The 19,413-nt window shown below is 39.2% G+C and overlaps 1 protein-coding gene across 3 annotated transcripts in view; it reads right to left on the reverse strand.

Annotated features, from left to right (window-relative positions):
* Positions 1–1,279: 1,279 nt before the first annotated feature.
* Tmem156 (transmembrane protein 156) overlaps positions 1,280–19,413 on the reverse strand; it is a 40,059-nt gene continuing 21,925 nt past the window's right edge. The window contains exons 3-8 of one of the 3 annotated variants that reach the window (XR_009227057.1): positions 18,179–18,439; positions 17,855–17,974; positions 16,166–16,249; positions 8,587–8,689; positions 4,567–4,669; positions 1,280–1,810 (exon numbers count right to left, since the gene is read on the reverse strand). Coding sequence is in view for 2 of the 3 variants with exons in the window: in XM_058580353.1 (XP_058436336.1) it covers positions 4,563–4,669; positions 16,166–16,249; positions 17,855–17,974; positions 18,179–18,439 (572 nt within the window). In the remaining variant the exon portion in view is untranslated. Of the gene's footprint in view, positions 1,811–4,562; positions 4,670–8,586; positions 8,690–16,165; positions 16,250–17,854; positions 17,975–18,178; positions 18,440–19,413 lie in introns of those variants that run through there. The other 2 variants (XM_046449381.2, XM_058580353.1) reach the window with 2 other exon arrangements.

Consider the following 19,413-nt stretch of genomic DNA (forward strand, 5'->3'; position numbering starts at 1 on the left):
CACAACTTAACAGAACTTGAACTTAATTTATGCCTTTTGTAAGCCAAGTTCCCACTGATTTCCAAGTCATTTGTCAGAACATAATAGATGATGTGCCGGGAAACGATAATTTGGCTTTTCAGAAATGGTATAATATCCATACCTCATAGAGTGCGACACCCCTAACTCCTGCCGAAAAAATCTCAGACCCAAGCTGACTCACCTATTAATTAGGGATGTGAAGACAAGAAAAAGTAAGACTAGCAGCATTCCATTGGCCAAATTTTCAGTTTCTAAATTTTACAATTAAAATTTCAGCTTGTGACCTAGCAATAAATAAAAGAAAGAAAGAGAGAGAGAGAGGCAGGGAGGGAGGGAGAGAGACAGGAAAAAAAAAAAAACAGAAAAACCCCTCTGTGCTGGCACATTCATTCCTATTGAGGCTGCTTGTCTAAGGGGAAAAAAAAATATCTTTTCATCTACCCTGGTAAGATCACAGATGAGGCCTCTATAACAAAAGATTAATAAGAGAAAACAATACTAATTTGTTTTATTTATATAGTATGAGAGACATCAAAAGGAAATGAGGACCTACAGAATAAGTTAAACCCAAGGGTTTTTTTTTTTTTCTAGTTTTGATGAAGAATGGAGAGTAAAATATGATAGAGCAGAAATCGTATGCTCAAATGATGATACACTGGGGAACTCTGCCAGGCCTGTCTGTTCACACTCTTCCGTGGCCCAAGTCTTTGGAAACAAGAATGCTCCTTGCTCCCACAGAGGGAGGGCGCCTCTCACACAGGGATCTTGTGATCTGTTTCAGAGGAAGGTCAGAAAAGATTTTATTGTCTGCTTCAGGGAAGAAAGGTGGTAGGGGAAGAGCAGAGTGACCTTCCTCCTTCTGCTGTTTGTTCAAAGTCATTCTATTTAAAATATTCCAGTGCCATATTTTAAGGTAGCATGTCCTTAATATCAATACTAAGGACATAATATTAATAATTACATAATGGTAATTATTATTACCCATCACTTAATATTAAGTCTGACCCTGTAATTAAACTCTGCCCGTCTACTCAGATAAGCAATCTTAATCATATGATGATTTCGGAAGATGACATGTAAACTCTAGGAAAATATTTTGCTTGTTTTTCAACATTAAGAGCTGTCCCCTTGCCTATATGTGCTTTTTATTATAATTAATAACTACCATTATTCTTGACATCCAGGAAGGCTGTCACAAATATGAAAGCCACAGAATGACACGAAAAACACTTTGCTATTAAACTTAAATACCAAAGCATTTCATTTAAATCATTTTATTTTGGTATCTGTGAAATGTTTTTAAAACATTCTAGTGCCCAAAGAAGGCAAGATTAATAAATGCAAACAAATGTATAAGCAAATAGCCCAGGCCCTCCTAAGCAATTTGCCAAATACTAAACAATCTTTGGTATAGGGAAAAAGTCACCCAGTCAGAATCTGCAATGAGAGAAAGGACTTTCATCCTTGACCATTCTTGGTCAAAATTAAAACCTTGGGTCCACTGTAGTGATGGATGAAAATAAGAGTTAAGTGTTCTCCTGTTCTTTCCGTGGGTTTCACCGGAAATGGGTTTTCCATGACTCATGCTGCTTCCTTGAAAACAGGCTCATTCCCTTGATCTCTTGGGTCAGATGAAAGCTCTGAGCTACTTCCCATCAAGAAGTCTGATTCCCACGGCTTTCCTATTGTGAGCCTCAGCTGGACCCAAACATTTACCAACCTACTCATTCCCAAAATAAAATTATAAGCATTCTTCAATAGGGTTCAGTCCAATTTGCTCAGGGATAATCTGAAGATTTAAAAAAAAAAAAAAAAGGAAAAAAAATGTTATTCACACAAAAAGTTTGTTAAGTATTCCCTAAATTATAATTGGTAGGAAACTATTTTAAATCATTTATAAGAACACCAAAAAACTTCCTCAAGACAATTTCCACTCCCCTTATGCAATGGAGCCCCCATTATATCCCTAAGAAGACTGTGTGGGTAGAACTAAAACTTCTGCCCCTGGGACAGAAGAAACCTAGGGTCTCCCGAGCTTCTGCTACCATAGTACCTTGGTCTTTCCCTCTCCATCTATTAAATGAAAATGTTGGTGCAAGTTTCTTTAAATAACAACATTCCATGATTCTAGTAGAGACAGAAGTTGAGATTAATTCTTTCACCCAACAGATTTTTATGGAAAGTTTAATAAATGTGAGGCATCGTGTCCCCTGAGTGTGGGGTCTCTATTATGCTCTCTTCTGCCCCTGAGAACAGCCCTATCAAATAGCTTGACACTGTTTGTTGGAATTAGAGGTTCCCTACTCTGATTTCTCCACTCACAGCCTTGTTACTTTTGCCAATGAGTAGAAGAATTTTTGACACAGCAGGTAATAAAGAGGCACTTGGTGAACGGCCAAAAAGGAGCTCTCATCTGCAAGACTGAGCAGCCCAGAGCAAGGGGCATCAAGCATCATGTCCCACAATACTTCCTTGACACATCATATGGCTATTCTAGATTCTATCTGGGAATTTCTGAGCCAACAGCAGACCCTGACTGCATCAAGACCCAAGCACTAAGCCCTGCCTCTCTTTTGTCCTGAACAGGACATCCTGGGTACTTGGTGGCTGGTTGGACTGTGGAGCTGGCTGCGCAGGGTCCTTTGGTTGTCTCTACAAATCTGCTCTCTACTTACATCCACTCTGCCTGGTGCCCCTGAGGCCAGCCTCTATGAACTGTCTGAACCAAGTCCAGTGCCAAATGGCCCCAGTTGAGTGTGGCCAGTGGAGGGTAGGAACCCAGTCCAGCAGAGCAGGAGTATTTAATTCTCTCTCCTGGGCAACCACGGGCTATAGCATCCTCTGCCAGATCACACTCATTCAGACTGCTCTCCCCACGTTCTGTGTGTGATTGTGTGTCTCTGTCTCTCTGAGCTCCTTGCCCCTTTGGCCTTAAGGACAGTAGTAGCACCTCACTGTCACTAGAGCCAAGGTGCTGATCCCCAACTTGGCCTTCTCATATTCTGATTAACAGGATCAAACTCAATTTGGATATAATACCAGTTTCCTTTTAGGACCTTTACTGACAACAACTCAAGTATTATGAAGAGTATATAACACAGTAAGAAGGAACTCATAAATTCTAGTTTCCCTCCTGTTCCGGTTTGGATCTTAAATGTCTCCCAAAGACTGTGTGTTGAAGGCTTGGTTACCAGCCTGTGATGCTACTGGGTTGGGTGGGAGGGGGGGCTTTAGGAAGGGGGGCCTAGTGGAAAGAAGTTAGGTCATTGGGGGTGTGCCCTTGAAGAAGATATTAGGACCCCAGTTGTCCCCCACCCCTCCTCCTCTTCCTCCTCTTCCTCCTCCTCTTCTTCTTCTTCTTTTCTCTCTCTCTCTCTCTCTCCCCCCCCTCCTTCCCTCCCTCCTTCTCTCTTTCCCTCCCTCCTTTTCTCCCTTACTCCCTCTCTCTCTGCTTCCTGGCCACCATGAGATGAAGAGCTTTGCTCTGCCACATGCTCCCCACCACGATATTATGTTCTGCCTCACCACAGACCCAAAGCAATGGAGCCAAAGGACCAACTGAAACCTCCGAAACCATGAGCCAAAATAAACCTTTCCTTTTTTAAGTTATTTTCTCCAGTATTTCATCACAGCAATGAAAAGCTGACTAATACACTCCCTCTTCCTTGTTATATTTTTTTTCTACTACATTGGTTATAGAATGCCTTTAACATAGTAACTACTTAATAAATATTTTTACTTTATAAATATTTGTTGAATGAGGCCAAGTATGGTGACATATGTCTGTAATCCTAATGGATCCTGAGGCTGAGACAGGAGGATTGCAAGTTCAAGTTCAGCTTCAGCAACTCAGGGAGGCCCTAACAACTTAATGAGACCTTTTCTCAAAATTTAAAACAAATAAAAGGGCTGGGAATGTAGCTCAGTTGTAAAGTGCTCCTAGGTTAAATCCCCAGTACCCAAAATACATATGTATCTAAAATGTGTACATATATTATGTATATATTATATATTATGTATTGTATATATTATGAATTATATATATCTATTATATATTTGTTGAATGAATGAAAAAAGTTTCTAAGGCACTTCTGATCACAGTTTTAGATTATAAACATGGAAATCTATGTGCAGTCATCTATATTATCCAATGTTACATTTAAAGAAGTTTCTTATTTCAGTAATTGGAGGGTGGGGATTCTGCTTTGCAAATCTCCTTTTCTTTTTTCTCATGCTGAGACTGAAGTATGGCTTAACTCCAGGAAAAACAGTGCCAAGGGATGGAGCTGACATCTCAGGAGCAGACTAAGAGATTAGTTTAATAGACTGCAAGATTAGTTTACTGATCCTTCCTAGATCCTTTCCTAGAAAATAGTGATTTGAGTGCATATCATCTAATTCATACAGACTGACTTTGCAAGATCATCACTTTCTACGTCCTACAACCAGATCGAAACATACTTTAGGTTAAACTGCACCTCCTTAAATCTATTCGTGTTTATAATGAACAAGCTAAACAGTCAATGAAGCCGAATCATCACTCACCATGTGTATTGATCTCGATGATGAACTGCAGAAGTAGTTTCCAGTTCTGGTATTGGGGGGAGCACTTCCTCTATCTGAGCCAAGGACAGCCCCGGTGTGGACTCTATTATTTAAGGAGAGCTTATTATTCTATATTTAGTCAACAGCAATGCAAAAAGAGACACATGTGACTAATGTAGAGAAGATATCTATATTAGATATACTCTAATGTAGGAAATGCAGGAAGAGAATCCTGCCCAATATCTAAAGAGGATTTGGTAATTTCCACCACCCACTAAATTTCCTGCCTATAACTCTAACATCTTCAACCCATTTGTCTCAACTCTGTTTCGGTCCTTCATTCTTTCCCTCACCTTCTCACTCCATTTCTTTGGCACAAGATGTGAAGCCTAGTTAAGGAGAAGCAGTGCAGAAAAAGCTTTTAGAGCACAATGTTAAGTAGCAAGAAAAACCATCTTAGTTTGTCCTATCACATTGTTGAAATATGCACCTATGGAGAATATGAATAATGTCTTCAATTTTAGGGACAATTTTAAGAAGCACAGTTACAAATTAAATGAATTCTAATCTGTCTTCATGCTTTATGACTACGTAACTCTATAAAATTCTTTATTCTTCTAATATTATCTTCAGTTGACTTCAAGTTAGGAAATGAACATCCATGTCCTACATTGTGGCATGTCTTTCATTTTCCTAGGATCTGGGGTCCTGATTCTAGTTTCTATATTCAAACTTGAGTTCTATAGAATACATGTGGTTTTTGCTTGATAGACATATCTACCTTTTACGTGTGAGAGAGAGAGAGACTGGGGATCAAAATAAGGGGTGTTCCACCACTGAGTTACATTCCTGGCCCTCTTTAATTTTTATTTTACTTTGATACACGGTCTCCCTAGATTGCCCAGTCTGGCCTCAAACTTGAGATCCTCCTGCTTCAGCATCCTTATTACCTGGGATTACAGGTAGGGCCCACACCCAGCTGACATCTCTACTTTTGATGCAAAACCCTGAACTCGGGTGGAAATGAGGTGACAATGGTTCAAAAAAAAATTAGTGTAATTGCTTCTTTGATTTCTGAGGAGAAATCAAAAGAGAATTTTTGAGCATTCAAGAGCATGATGCCTCTTGTCCACGGAGATGATTAAACACTGGCACTGGTCACCCAAACAGAAATACTGCAGAATATTCTCCCAGAAATTTTTCTTTTAACTAGAAAATTTATTTTAATAATAAAAACTTTATTTGGGGGATTAATTTTCTGAATAAGGAACACATTCCCATGATTCAAAATCTAAAAACTATGAAGAGATATTCAATAAACTGTCTCCCTCATCCCTAGTCTCCTAGACAATCATTTCTATCCCACCACATAGTTCTTCTTGTCTTCCCTTCATCTGCCACAGGCAAGCAAGGTTGCTAGTATGTGTGTGCATGCACTTGTATAGTAGTATATATATATTATATAGAATATACCTACTATATATATATATATGTGTGTGTATGTGTATGTAGGTATACATACAAACACTTAATAATATATCTTGAAAGAGCCAGATGTGATGGTGCACACCTGTAATCCCAGAGACTCTGGAGGCTGAGGCAGGAGGATGGCATAAATATATATATACACTATTCTATGGATGTTTTATTTCTATTTTGTTTAGGATTTTTGCATAAATTAGATTGTTCAACATTTCATTTTAGAGTCAGTCTTTTTTGGCTTTGAACAATACTATTAATATTAGGAAGCATCCTTTTTTCCTTTGATCTGTGCTTCGGATAAGGTTTGTCCCCAAGGATTCATGTGTCAAAAGCTTGTCCCCAGTGTGGTGATGTTAAGAGGTGGTAGAACTTTTAAGAGGTGGGGTCTAGTGGGAGGTCATTGGGACCCTCAGAAGGGATTAAACAGTTCTCAGGGGACCCTGGTTATTTCTCTCAAGAGGGTTGTTATGAAAGAGGGAGCTTGACCCCTCCCTGGCCTCTTTGACTTCCTGTGTGATGATGTGATCTGTCCATCTCATACGTGCTCTTGCCACTGTGGTAGCATCAGTCATGAGGTCTTCACCAGAGCCATGCAGAAGCTGGAACCATGCACTTGAACTTCAAGAACTGTGAGTTCAATAAATGTCTTTTCTTTATAATGTACCTGGCCTCAGATATTTGTTATAGTAACAGAAAACAGGCTGATATAAACACTGCTGGAAACATCTATTTCTTTGAGTTGATAAATGCTCCTGCAAAATGTTCTTCCTATTACTTTTTAAGGAGTAATTCACACATTTTCTATTTCCTTTCTTTCTTTTTCTCAATACTGGGGATTAAACCCAGAGCATCACACATGCTAGGCAAGTGCTCTACCATTGGGCTACATCCCCAGCCCTTTTGATTTTATTTGGAAACAGGGCTCATTAAGTTCCTCAGGTTGGCCTCAAATTTGTGATCCTCCTGCATCTGCCTTCCAAGTAGCTGGGACTACAGGCATGTGCTACCACCCTCAGCTCACTCTTTCTATTCTATGACAATTGATTTGTTCAGATTTTCTATTTCTTCTGGTGTTAGATTTTATAAATTTCCCTAGAAAGTTATGGTTTTTAATGAAAAAATGAATAAAAATCAAGATAGTAACTACTTTTTAGAAGGGGTAGGAATTAATAGAACATTTCTGAGGCCATTTCCAGCAGATAGTCCATGGAAATGATAAAATCACAACTAAAGTTAGAATTTTTTCTTACAAAGCATTTAATTTTCAAAGGAAAAATGACAAAAGTTCCCTAATTAGCAAAAAGGTGGGAAAAGAGCCCAGTCTTCACATGGGCCCAGATCTCCCACTTCCTGTTCTTGTTTCTTCACAGACCCTTCGCACATAAGTCCCTTAGCATGCTTCATTTTTATTTTACTGTAAGTACCAATCAGATCTATGAGTCTAGCTCTATGAGCCCAGTCTCACCACGAAGGTTCCTTCAAGTCTGATTTCTCTTTCTATACCTGAGCTTCAGGAAGAGAGATCCTGATAGGCAGAATTCTAAGGGCCCCCAAATTCCTGCCATCTGCCTTTCGTGCTTCCTGTAATCTCCTCTCCTTGAGTGTGGACAGCACTGTGAAAAAGAATGGGGTTTCTGCTCCTGTGATTAGGTTATACTATAAGGCAAAGACGAAAGGATTTTTTACAGTTAACATCTCAAATCAATTGATTTTGAGTTAATAAAATGGGAGACCACTTTGGGTGGGCCTGATTTAATAAAGCAAAAGTCTTTAAAAGAAAGACTTAGCTCTCCCTGAGGTCAAGGAGATTCTCCTGCTGGCTTAAGGATGCAAACTGCCCTGTTCTGAGCTGCCTCCTGGGCAGGAGAACTTCTAGGTGACCCCATGACCTGAGGGCAGTCTCCAGAGGATGCCCAGTAGAAACCCAAGGCCCCCAGCATACATGAGCAAGGAAATGAATACTGCCAGTCACCTGAATGACCTTGGAAGCAGTTCCTCCAAATGAGAACGCAGCTCTGCAGATACATATTAACTTCAGCACTTAGAGACCTTGAACTAAGCCACGCCCAGGTAAGCCACGCCCAGACTTCCAACCAATAGAAATTCAGATGATAAATTAGTATTGTTTTAAACTCATAAATTTACGGTTAATTGGTTACACAATAGAAGATACCTGGTCTTGGGTTCTATCCCAGATCTTTTGAATTAGAATATCCCTTTGTAAAAGCCTGGGATCCTGAATTTTATAGACCTCCAGGTTGATTCTGATGCACATTACAGTGTCAGAATGAACTTATGTGCAAATAATTGCTCAGACATTCTTTAACCAAGCATTTTATAACTTCCAGAATTCGAGATTTGGTGATTGTTCTTTTAAAAGTTTATAATAGCAAAAGAGTCTACTCATAAAACTAAATAATTATCAAGTAAAATTAATAGAGCTCTTTCAGTTGGAAAGTGCTCATCATTTGCTTATTCATTCAGTTTGCTATGTTTTATAGCACCATATAACCATAATTTATTGTAGAAAGCTATTACCTGTCAAAATGATGGTTAGTCTAGAGTAATTCTCCAGTGGTGCATTGTCTTCAGTTTCTCCTAGTATCGAAAGTCATGTAACTTACATGCTGATAGCAAACTTCTAAAAAATTGATCAAAAGGTAGGATAAATGTCATTTTAAAACTTTCTTCAGAATAGTTAAAATGGATGGGATCTTTTTCTTGTACTACATTGGGGGAAATAGAATTTATTTCAAATATCATTAATTTACCAACACTAGTTAAGGCAACAGAAGCCGTCAAAAATATTTTTAAATTCACAGATGTCTTTTCATGAATTTGTCAAATCTCTGAATCTCTGAACCAAACATTTTTTAAATGTTTTTTTAAAGAACCTCAGAAAAATCTAAGACATTAAAAAGAACCTCAGTGTGAATTTTGACCTGGCTGAATTCAGCAAACAAAATGGATTTCCATCAGTAGAAACTTTGATAAAAGATAAAACTCTATGTCTATGTTCTTGAATAAAACCTTCTCACTGTCTATGGCAATGTCCAGATTGCCCTGCAAGGCTTCTTTTTTTCTTCTTTTTATTTTTTTTTCAGTATTCCTGTCATTTTTCAAAGGTACTTTATACCTATGACATCTACCATCTAACTTCAATTCAACTTTCCAAAGCCACTGATTCCCACTGCTTAACGGAAACTTACTACATGCTTTCGTCATTTTGTTCCTGATGATCTTCCTCTCAAAGACGAGGCACATCTCCCACCCTGGGGGCATGTCTAAACCTCTCTCTCAGCCTAGCCAGTCTCTCTTGGCTGCTGAAGAAATTTGCATTTTTTAACATTCTTATCTCCAAAACTACTTGCTCAGCTATGTCTTACTTGGTTATTAAGTTGGAAAGCCCCAAATAGCTCAAAACAAAACAAGGAGGTGTAAACAGTGTTAGGTGACCATACATGCTATGTCCCCTGTGCCAACTTCCCCAGTAGTGGACCTCCCCAATAGTGGACTTAGCAGATTTTGTTGTAATTGCTCATTTGTCTCCCTCTCTGAGGAAAAAAATTATGTGTACTTCATTATTTGAGTTCTCAGAACCTATCTTAGATCATGACATACAATAGGTACTCAATAAGTAGGTGTCGTGTCAAAGGACTGAAAGAATGTCCTTTAACTTCTCTGTGCCTTGTTTTTCTCAATCAAAGAGCATAGGTTCAAGCAGAGCAAGGAGTCGACCCTGAGTTAGCACGCAGGAATTTGGGAGTAAGAAAAATAAGATTGTCTTCCAAGAGTTGTCTGTAAAATCAACCTATGATCAGATCTCAAGCTTACAAAGTCATCTTCAAAATATTATTCCCAAGCCAAAACCTGCTCAGTATCCAAAGTGCTTTGTTAAATGAAGCAGCCAGGCTACCCTAAAGTAGGGAAGAAGGTCTAGAGCTACCTAGCCTGGGGATGCATTTTAAGACCTAGCAAACAACCCTTGGCTATGCTTTGATTTTCCATATGGTTCTGCCAGAGAGACAGCACACAAGTTTGCTGTCACAGAGTCTGTCTCTCTCTCAATTGTACCACTCTTTGTGAATGAATACATTGGCCTTCAGGTTTTGTAAACCTATTGGTATGAGCTGGATTATTTCAATGGATCCTTATTAATGCACTGTTATCGCAGAAGACTAAACCCAGAAGAAAAGCACTGGACCAAGTATACTCCAAGTATGAGGCACCTGTGTGGCCTTACAGGTGGCAGAGGTCAGTGCTGGAGTGGCCCTGGCCTTGCCCCACACCTTCCATTTGGCAGTGGTGTTGACACCTGCCCTGTGGAGATCACTTCCCTGTGATTTTGGAAAAGCTAGGGTGGCTACTTTGAGGCTAAAAGAAAATGAAAGTGAGGATAAAATGAGGTGATACATTTGATTGTACTTTGAAAACCACAAAGCACTACCAGTGCCAAGCAATGTTATTCCCCACATTTGTTTAAGCCCTCCCCATGGTTCTGCTCAGAATCCACTAGGACCCACTCAGGGGCTCAGCAGGTGAGGGCTCTGGGTAGCAGACCCTGGAAATGAGGCTCTCAGTTCTTCCCTCCTCCCTGTGTAGTTTGGGAGACTCAGCCATTCTGATTCTTCCAAGAGTCAGTGGCAATTAACATCTCATCTGCTATCCACAGAGCACTTGCTTTCCTCAAAAGTGCTTCTCCAAAAATAAAGAAATGCTGGTTTATCCTCATTGATTACTTTAGTCAAGACAGCTGTGGAAAATTTCAGACAGTTGGTGATTGTTATACAGTTCTCTAATTTAGCTTTAAAAAAAAAAAAAAAACCTTCCAGTCTTAATGACCTCTTACTGCCATAGGAATGCAGAACTTCAATATCTTTCTACATCATTCTGACCTTTTCATCACATACAAATATTGGCACTTCTGTGCAAGTCCAAGATAGCTAGTAGCCTTTTAGGACTAACAGAACCAATTACAACAGCTTAAAATAGATTTGTATTATTCAAGGCGCCAACTTCCTACTATGGTCAAAGCTCCATCTGTTATTATTAACAGTGATCCTAAAGCTACTCCTCTGCACCCAATCTGGTCAATGTGAGAATCAAATGAGAACAGAAGATAAACGGTTGCGAAATTATCTAGAATTAACACTAGAGAGGGAAAAACAACCCTGCTTGAACTGACAGCTGCCAATATTCAGAGCCATTTACTGAGTTCTTGTACACTTCAAACTGCAGATAGCCTTCCTACTCCAAGAAATGAAACGGAGGAAGAGTTTCACAGTGTTCCTTTCATTGTTTTGAATAGAGATTGCGGGGTGTGAGGGAGTTCTGAAAATTCTTTGTAAAATAGTAGCAATGATCTTTTCAGCACAGTGGATAGAGAATTGTATTTATTTGGCACATGTTTATTTGGTTTCTACTATGTACAGTACACATGCCCTATGCTGTGAGCTGGGGATGCACTGATGAACATCATCAGATAGTGCCCCTGGCCTCAAGATGCTGACTGATTCATGGAAGAGACATCAATCAAATACCAACAAAAATATAAAATAGCAACAGTGAAAATTGCTACGAAGAGGTTGGTGGTGTTTTAAGAGTATGTAATAAAAGCAAGTAAAAATTAGTACAGAAAGTTCCAGAATACTTCCCTGAGAAGGTGCTGGTTTAAGCCCAGATCACAAGGGAAGGGTTGGAATTAACTAGACAAAGTCAGGGTGGGCAAATGGGAGGTATGTATGGGCAGTAAGGGAAGCAAGATGGTTCAGGCAGGGACAGTCTGGCAAAGATGGAAGAGATGTTAATGTGCATATGTTTTGTCATCAGTTCTTCCAGATCTGATATAAATAGCTGTCACATAAAGGTATTCAAGGAATGAACAGAATACATCATCCTATGCTGCCTATAGATTTTTCACACTTATGAATTTCCTCTTGCAAAGAGAGATATCCTCTTCATTTTTATCTATTCTGTAACCAAGCAGATGGCTGTAACCTTTCCTGTCTTATGAACTCAAACCTGTATTTTAAGAGTCATAAATATTATAGTTAGGCAAGTAAAAATTAAATTTTCACGTTATCTTGCTTGGTTGCAAAACATCTGGCACCAGTAATTTATCTTCTTTTCCGTGGGAAATTGAAACCTGCTTAGCCTTTATGCACTAGGCATAAACATTGCAAATTATAATTTTACATTGACATTAGTTTCATTTGGAGGTAATGTAAATGGGGTCATCCACTTAATTTTGACATTTACTAATTCTCTTTCACAATAAAATTCCATTTTCTTTGCTTTGTGTTCCCTGAGAACCCACCCACATTAACTACCAAAAAAAAAAAAACAATCAGCCAATGCTGAAATGTTTCTTTGTGGATGACTCACATTGCCACACAAGCTGCTACAACTTTATATAGAGAAAACACTTCATCTCTGTTTCCAGTGTTAAACATAAAAGCAAGAAGAGTTTTGATCTGTGGGTTGCACCAGCAGCTTCTCGGTACACCATTGTCATTAAGTGGTATGCTAGAAAGTGCATCAGTTGGACAGAACTGAATTTAAATTCTGACTCTGTTAGGAACTGGCTATAAGACAGTTACATAAGCTCTCTTGGTTTCAATTTTCTCATCAGAAAAAAAAAGTGAAATTCCTATGAAACTACATGAAATGACATATGTGGAAGTACACTGCATGTGGAAGGTGTCCCATGAGATATTAGATTCCCTTCTCCTAAGGCAACCAGGGATAGAATCTCTTTAGCCTCCTTGGAAGCCCTGTGAAGGCAGGGATTGTGCCTATGCTATGTGCTTAGTGAAATGGTGGCCCATAGTCTTGGGTTGAATATTTAAAGGTGAAGAATGCCAAGTGTTAAAGTTTTCACCATTTTCCATGGACATAGCAGGGAGACCACTTCACAGACTCAAAAGCCAGTGTGAGTGGAAAATCTAATTGTAGAAACTTGGTGTTGCAGATATTCATGTAGTGGCTATCCAGCACTGGGACATCTAGAGGGTCATCTCAAGTATGGAGAAAGTCAGAGAGGCAGACAGTTCCTCTCCTTGCTTCCTGGCACCTGGTGTACCACTGTGTGGCCTACACTCAGTCCTGTAGAGGCAAGCCATCCTGGGGAGAGATCCCAAGCTGCACGCTGGTCACAGGGTAGCCCCAAACCTCAGAGGGAGCATTCATGGTAATGACAGCAGCAAGACATTCTCACCAGACCATTCCTGGCATGTGACTTAGGCTGTATTTTGGCTTCCTGCCCTACCCCCCAAATTCCTGTTTATCTGCAAAGCTCAGATTCCCAACCTGCCTTTTGCTTTTATGGCCTACCTACTGGTTTTCCATAAATTTCTTTTCTGCAGTCAGTCAAGTGGGGTTTTTGTGTTTGCATCAATGATTTAGATCCTAGTCTACTCTTCCTGCCCCTGGCCTTGGGTTCTCAACATGGCCAATACATTGAGCACTGTTTTTAGAGATACATTTTCAAGTTATGTGATTTTCAAATTTCCTTCTTAGAGGTGGTTGATGTTTTCCATTATTCTTTGATATCCTTAGCAAGCCTATAAAATGTGCTTTAGGTTCTTCAATGGAGCCGAATTATGTTCTCTCTAATTACTCTTTGTTGCTTCATTTGTTTTCACCTTTCCCAGCGCCTGAGATTCATATCTTGCTCATCTGCTCTTTATCCTCAATACTCATTTCCCCTTAGGGGCTTGTGAGGTTTCATAGCTTTTATCGTGCATGAACTACGTGCCAAATATTATGCTAGGGATGAGGACACGAAGAGGAATAAGGCAGCATCAGGGCTTGTGTGAAGATAATAACTGGATGAATAAGACGTTGTTAGGTAGATTAACGCCAAGACAGGCAATGGAAGTCACCATGCCTCTCAAGCAAGGAGGAAAACAGACACACAAAAGGCTGGGATTTGATTCTACATGACATCTCTTTCTACAGTAGTGAGATTCATTTATTTTGTGATCATTGTGTCTCTAGTATGTACCAGGCGTGGTGCAGTGCCAGCATCCTGGTAATCTCTCCTTATTGCTCTCTTGTCGATGAATGAATGCCTTTTGGAGGGTGTGAGCCTGTCTGTACCTCTGAGTGTAACAAAAGTGACTTTGTAATCCGTGAACAAGTGGCGAGACATTCTGGAACAGAGAGCTGGAGTCCACAGCAAGCTCTGTCGAAGGTGGCACAGTCGCTGCTTCTTTGAACTACATTTTTTTTTCTTTCTCATGTTACTGCGTTTTCAGAGAACCATATAGATACATTTCCCCCTTACATTCTCACTGCTGCCTATAATCCATCATTACAAAGAGCAGCCTTAAAAACGGCACTCAAGGGAGACATTATTGCCTTTCCATTTCTCTCTCAGAAAGAGCAACTCAGAATAGGGAGAGGGAAAAAAAATGCATTTAGGTTAAAGGAATATAAATAACAAAGAATCTGCTTCTTTCCCTTTTTAAGATGCGGAGCCTCAAAAGGATTCTTGGTTTTAAAAATGGCCATCACCCCTTGGCCTGAACAAAACATTAATATTATATACCTGGTAATAAAGCCACACTTTTAGTGAGAGCTATTAAAGGGGAAGTAGGGCTGAGACAGGTTTCTTGGGTGAAAGAAAATCACAGACTCATAAATACAACTTGTGAGGTTAGTCTTGTGGTTGGCCAGGACTTAAAATTTGTGATTCCCTCGATTATATGGGTTGACAGGGGAGCTATTGACTTTTTCTCAGACAAGACTGCAGTGCTCAAAATTATGACTTGAAAACAGAAATGACCAGGATTCCTAACACAACTAAAAAGCTCAGCCAAACTGGGTTAAACCATTCCTGGTGTACAGGCCCATTTTCTAGATAAGAACCAGGGAATGCTATTTTCTCCTTTTAAAAAAATATTTTTTCCCCATTTAAAATCTTTTTTGAGGGCTGGGGATGTGGCTTAGTGGTCAAGTGCACCTGTGTTCAATCCCAGGTACAAAAAACAAAAAAAAGTTTTATGACTTTTATTAATCAATCAAATTTACATTGGCCACCTAGAATTTCCATTAACTTATCCCAAATATAACTGGAGCCAAGTGATTATTTTGCTAATACTTATTATTAGTTATAGCTTAATAATTTGACTGCTAACACTGAGTAGTGTTTGTTTGTTTTTTAATTTTTTTTTTTGGAACTCTTTGGGTACACCCAGGCTAATCTTTCCCCAGACGAGAAGTCTGAGATTCTTGTTAATTTCAATAGCAAACAAATGTCTCAGGCAGTGGTCCCCACTGAAATTCTGGGCAGATCTCTAGGTGGCTGCAGATGCAGCTGCAGTGTGAGACAGGGAGTTGTCTGGTATCCTTTCATTTTTAAAAAGCATTTACACACACCGACTTCAAGCTTCCTTTTCTATCTTCTCAGAGTCAAAGGGGCCAGCTCACTGGCTATGGACAAAGGGTGTTAGTCAAATCACTCATAATTCTGTGGTCTGTCAAAGAGTCCAGGATATTATTTCTCTTTGGTGAAGAGGACTTTGTCCATGTCACATTCTCCCTGTCTCTTTTTTTAATGTGGTTTGACAGCATGAATTCAAAAGGAGCTTCCACAATTAGAAGGAGAAAGAACCACAGCATCTGTGCTAACAGCCCCTTAGCTGCTCTAATTAGGATCCCCTTATTCCATTTCTGTTTCTCAGGAGAGGACAGGGGGCTTTTTAATTGGGACTATTAGAAGTTCTCTCTACACAATGACACCCTCTGTGAAGTGAAGGCTCCAGCAAAAAGCCATGCCCACTCTGCAATTACTTCTTGCAATTCTGAGGAATAATGGTATCTTGTCTCATTTAAAAATAAATCAGGGCTTATTCCTTACTGCGTTCTCTCCTCTGCCTACTCACATGAGTTTCTTCTTGCCAATTAAGCAAACTTTCCATTATTTAAGGACGTGTTTTGATCCTAACTGTCCCCTGATAATAAGACATATTAAGCTGAATTTCATTTGCCCACAGCTCCACTCCTTTATTCCCAATTGAAGGCTATTTAAATGAGCTCACATCTTGAACTTGCTTGGTGAGAGGGTGCAGTGTTGGAATTTCCTGAGCTTTTGTGTTGATGTCACGGAGCTCACCTGAAATAACCCGCACGTTCAATGCTCTCTGTTTCTCAGAATCGCTTCCTCTTAGAAGAACAGATGTACCTTTGTATTTATGACCTATTCCGGGAAAAGAAATTAAATATTTAGATGAGAAACACATTCTTCAGATGTATTCCCTATGCTGGTTTAATGGATTACCAAGGAGAAAGGGCCTTTCCCAACAAGGCCTGGGGTAACCAGACACCGGAACTTTTCCTACTAAGTTCCACTAGCAAATACAACTGGGTTCTTTCTCAAACCAGTGACTTCTCTGCCACCATGAACACCATTATGTCACATCCTCTAATGAAAAGCACCAGCTCTTACATTCAAAATATTTTATTATTTGTTACTCTGTACATGGATGATGTACAAAATTCCAAAAGTATGTTTAATATTTAATTATATTTAATGCCATAATTGGTATGACATTTTTCATTATATGCTTGCATATAACAAAACAAAAATTAAAAGGACTGGGGATGGAACTCAGTGGTAATGTGCCCCTGGGTTCAATCCCTAGTACCAAAATAATAATAATAATAATAATAATAATAATATAAAATAAATTGAATATATAGTATTGATGATATTACTAACTACTGCTTTAATGGCCATTTTTACAAAGGTATCAGAGACAAGACTTGATATGAGACCAATCTTAAAAATATCTGTAACAAATATGTAGTCAAAAGAACTAGTAGAACCCTTCCTCAAACCTAGAGGCAACCACTTGCTACCCTATGGAAATGACTAATACAGCTTTGCCCAGTAAAGAACATATAGGTCTTAGAAATAAGCAACCATCACAAAGTTACCATCATTTTCTAAGAACTAGCTATGCACCAGATCCTGTGTTCAGCTTTTTAAGTAATCTATTTATTTCAGCTCTTACCCCAGCACTGTCCGGTAATGGTGAAATGTCCTCATTTGACAAAAGAGGAAAGGCACGCTTGGATATGATAACATGCTTAAAGTCACTTAGCTAGTATGTAGTAGAACCAGGATTCTAATATCAGTCCTTCTGCTCCCCAAAGCCTATTCTCATGGTAATAACATTTTATTATCTTTAAGAAACCAACCAGTCATATAATAAACTGTCCATCAGGCCTGATATTTAGCCAGTATATGCCTGGATATACACCAGTAGTACATCCTAGTAGCTTATAACCCATTTTGAAAGATGGGTGTCACACTAATTGTTAAATATTTTTAACATTATCTCTACTGTCCTGATTTCATTTTAGCTCTGTCCCACCCAAAAATCTGCTGATACTCCAAGCTTGTTAAAGATTGATTCTGGACCATATTTTTCACCTACAGCTGCTCTGTTCAAGTTCTTTAAGTCTGAAATTCTTTGTCACCACTCCCTGTTCCTCTGCCTGTCTCTGTTCTCACTTCCCCTAAGCCTTGCTCAATCTCCAGTTCCATCAACTCCTCCCTATTTGCCTAGTCTTTCTTGCCCTCCTGTTCATTGCCCCGTATGAGAAAGATGTATGAGTGTTGATGTTATGGCTTCCTTATGCTTGTAAACCTTGGATTATCTAGAATCACCGCTTAGACACAATAGCTACACAATAAATGGTAAATTGAATCAGAAAGAAAGTTAAATCCATTGACAAGATTAGTTCTTTGACACTACACATATTACTCTAAAAAATACAATTATTTCTCAATACTTACCCTGCCACATCTGTATTCTCCTGTGGCCTTTAACTATTTTGAAGATAATGAGGATGATAAAAAATATAAAAACTAATAGAATTAAAATATACCAAGTGATCTTCGTGGGACAGGTAACATCTGTAGAGAAAAAAATTACTATAAACATACAATAGGGCTGGGGTGTAGATCAGCAGTAGAGTAATTTTGCCCAATGTGTGCAAGGTTCAATCAATAACGTCTCTCTCTCTCTCTCTCTCTCTCTCTCTCTCTCTCTCTCACACACACACACACACACACACACACAGCAATACTCCCCCCTCCAAAAGAAAAAAAAAACTTTACTTTTTATGTCCATTTCTAGGTGCAAAGAAATGTGAATACAATTGTTAGGATAGTCCATAATTCTACAAGTGTGATTTGTAGACTTTTCCTTGATTGGATCTTCTTCCACTCTTATTGATTTTCTAGTGTGGTTTTTTAGATGGCAGGTAATGTTATATTCCCCCATGTAGTCAACTATAGGAGTCGCAGTGAAGTTAAAATGTTGACAAGGTGAATAAAAATCATTTTCTTTCATTTCCATTGATCCTCTCATGATAAGAACTAGAAAGAGATTAAGAAATCATTATTTGAAAATAGTCATACAAAGTAGGAAAACACAATGCAAAACAAAATCACCTTCCTACATAAGAAAATAGAAAGGTACCAAAACAGGCGGGTGGACCAATGGTACAGAATAGAGGACACAGAAACCAATCCACAAAACTACAACTATCTTATATTTGATAAAGGGGCTAAAAGCATGCAATGGAGGAAGGATAGCATCTTCAACAAATGGTGCTGGGAAAACTGGAAATCCATATGCAACAAAATGAAACTGAATCCCTTTCTCTCGCCATGCACAAAAGTGAATTCAAAATGGATCAAGGAGCTTGATATCAAATCAGAGACGCGCCGTCTGATAGAAGAAAAAGTTGGCTACGATCTACAGTCGGTGGGGTCGGGCTCCAAATTCCTCAATAGGACACCCATAGCACAAAAGTTAATAACTAGAATCAACAAATGGGACTTACTCAAACTAAAAAGTTTTTTCTCAGCAAAAGATACAATAAGAGAGGTAAATAGGGAGCCTACACCCTGGGAACAAATCTTTACTCCTCACACTTCAGATAGAGCCCTAATATCCAGAGTATACAAAGAACTCAAAAAATTAGACAATAAGAGAACAAACAACCCAATCAACAAATGGGCCAAGGACCTGAACAGACACTTCTCAGAGGAGGACATACAGTCAATCAACAAGTACATGAAAAAATGCTCAACATCTCTAGCTGTCAGAGAAATGCAAATCAAAACCACCCTAAGATACCATCTCACTCCAGTAAGATTGGCAGCCATTAGGAAGTCAAACAACAACAAGTGCTGGCGAGGATGTGGGGAAAAGGGTACACTTGTACATTGCTGGTGGGACTGCAGATTGGTGCAGCCAATTTGGAAAGCAGTATGGAGATTTCTTGGAAAGCTGGGAATGGAGCCACCATTTGACCCAGCTATTCCCCTTCTCGGTCTATTCCCTA

The sequence above is a fragment of the Marmota monax genome, unplaced genomic scaffold (genome assembly GCF_021218885.2).
Source record: "Marmota monax isolate L192 unplaced genomic scaffold, Marmota_monax_Labrador192_F-V1.1 WCK01_AAM20220418_F8-fsc00025, whole genome shotgun sequence".
Classification (NCBI taxonomy): domain Eukaryota; kingdom Metazoa; phylum Chordata; class Mammalia; order Rodentia; family Sciuridae; genus Marmota; species Marmota monax.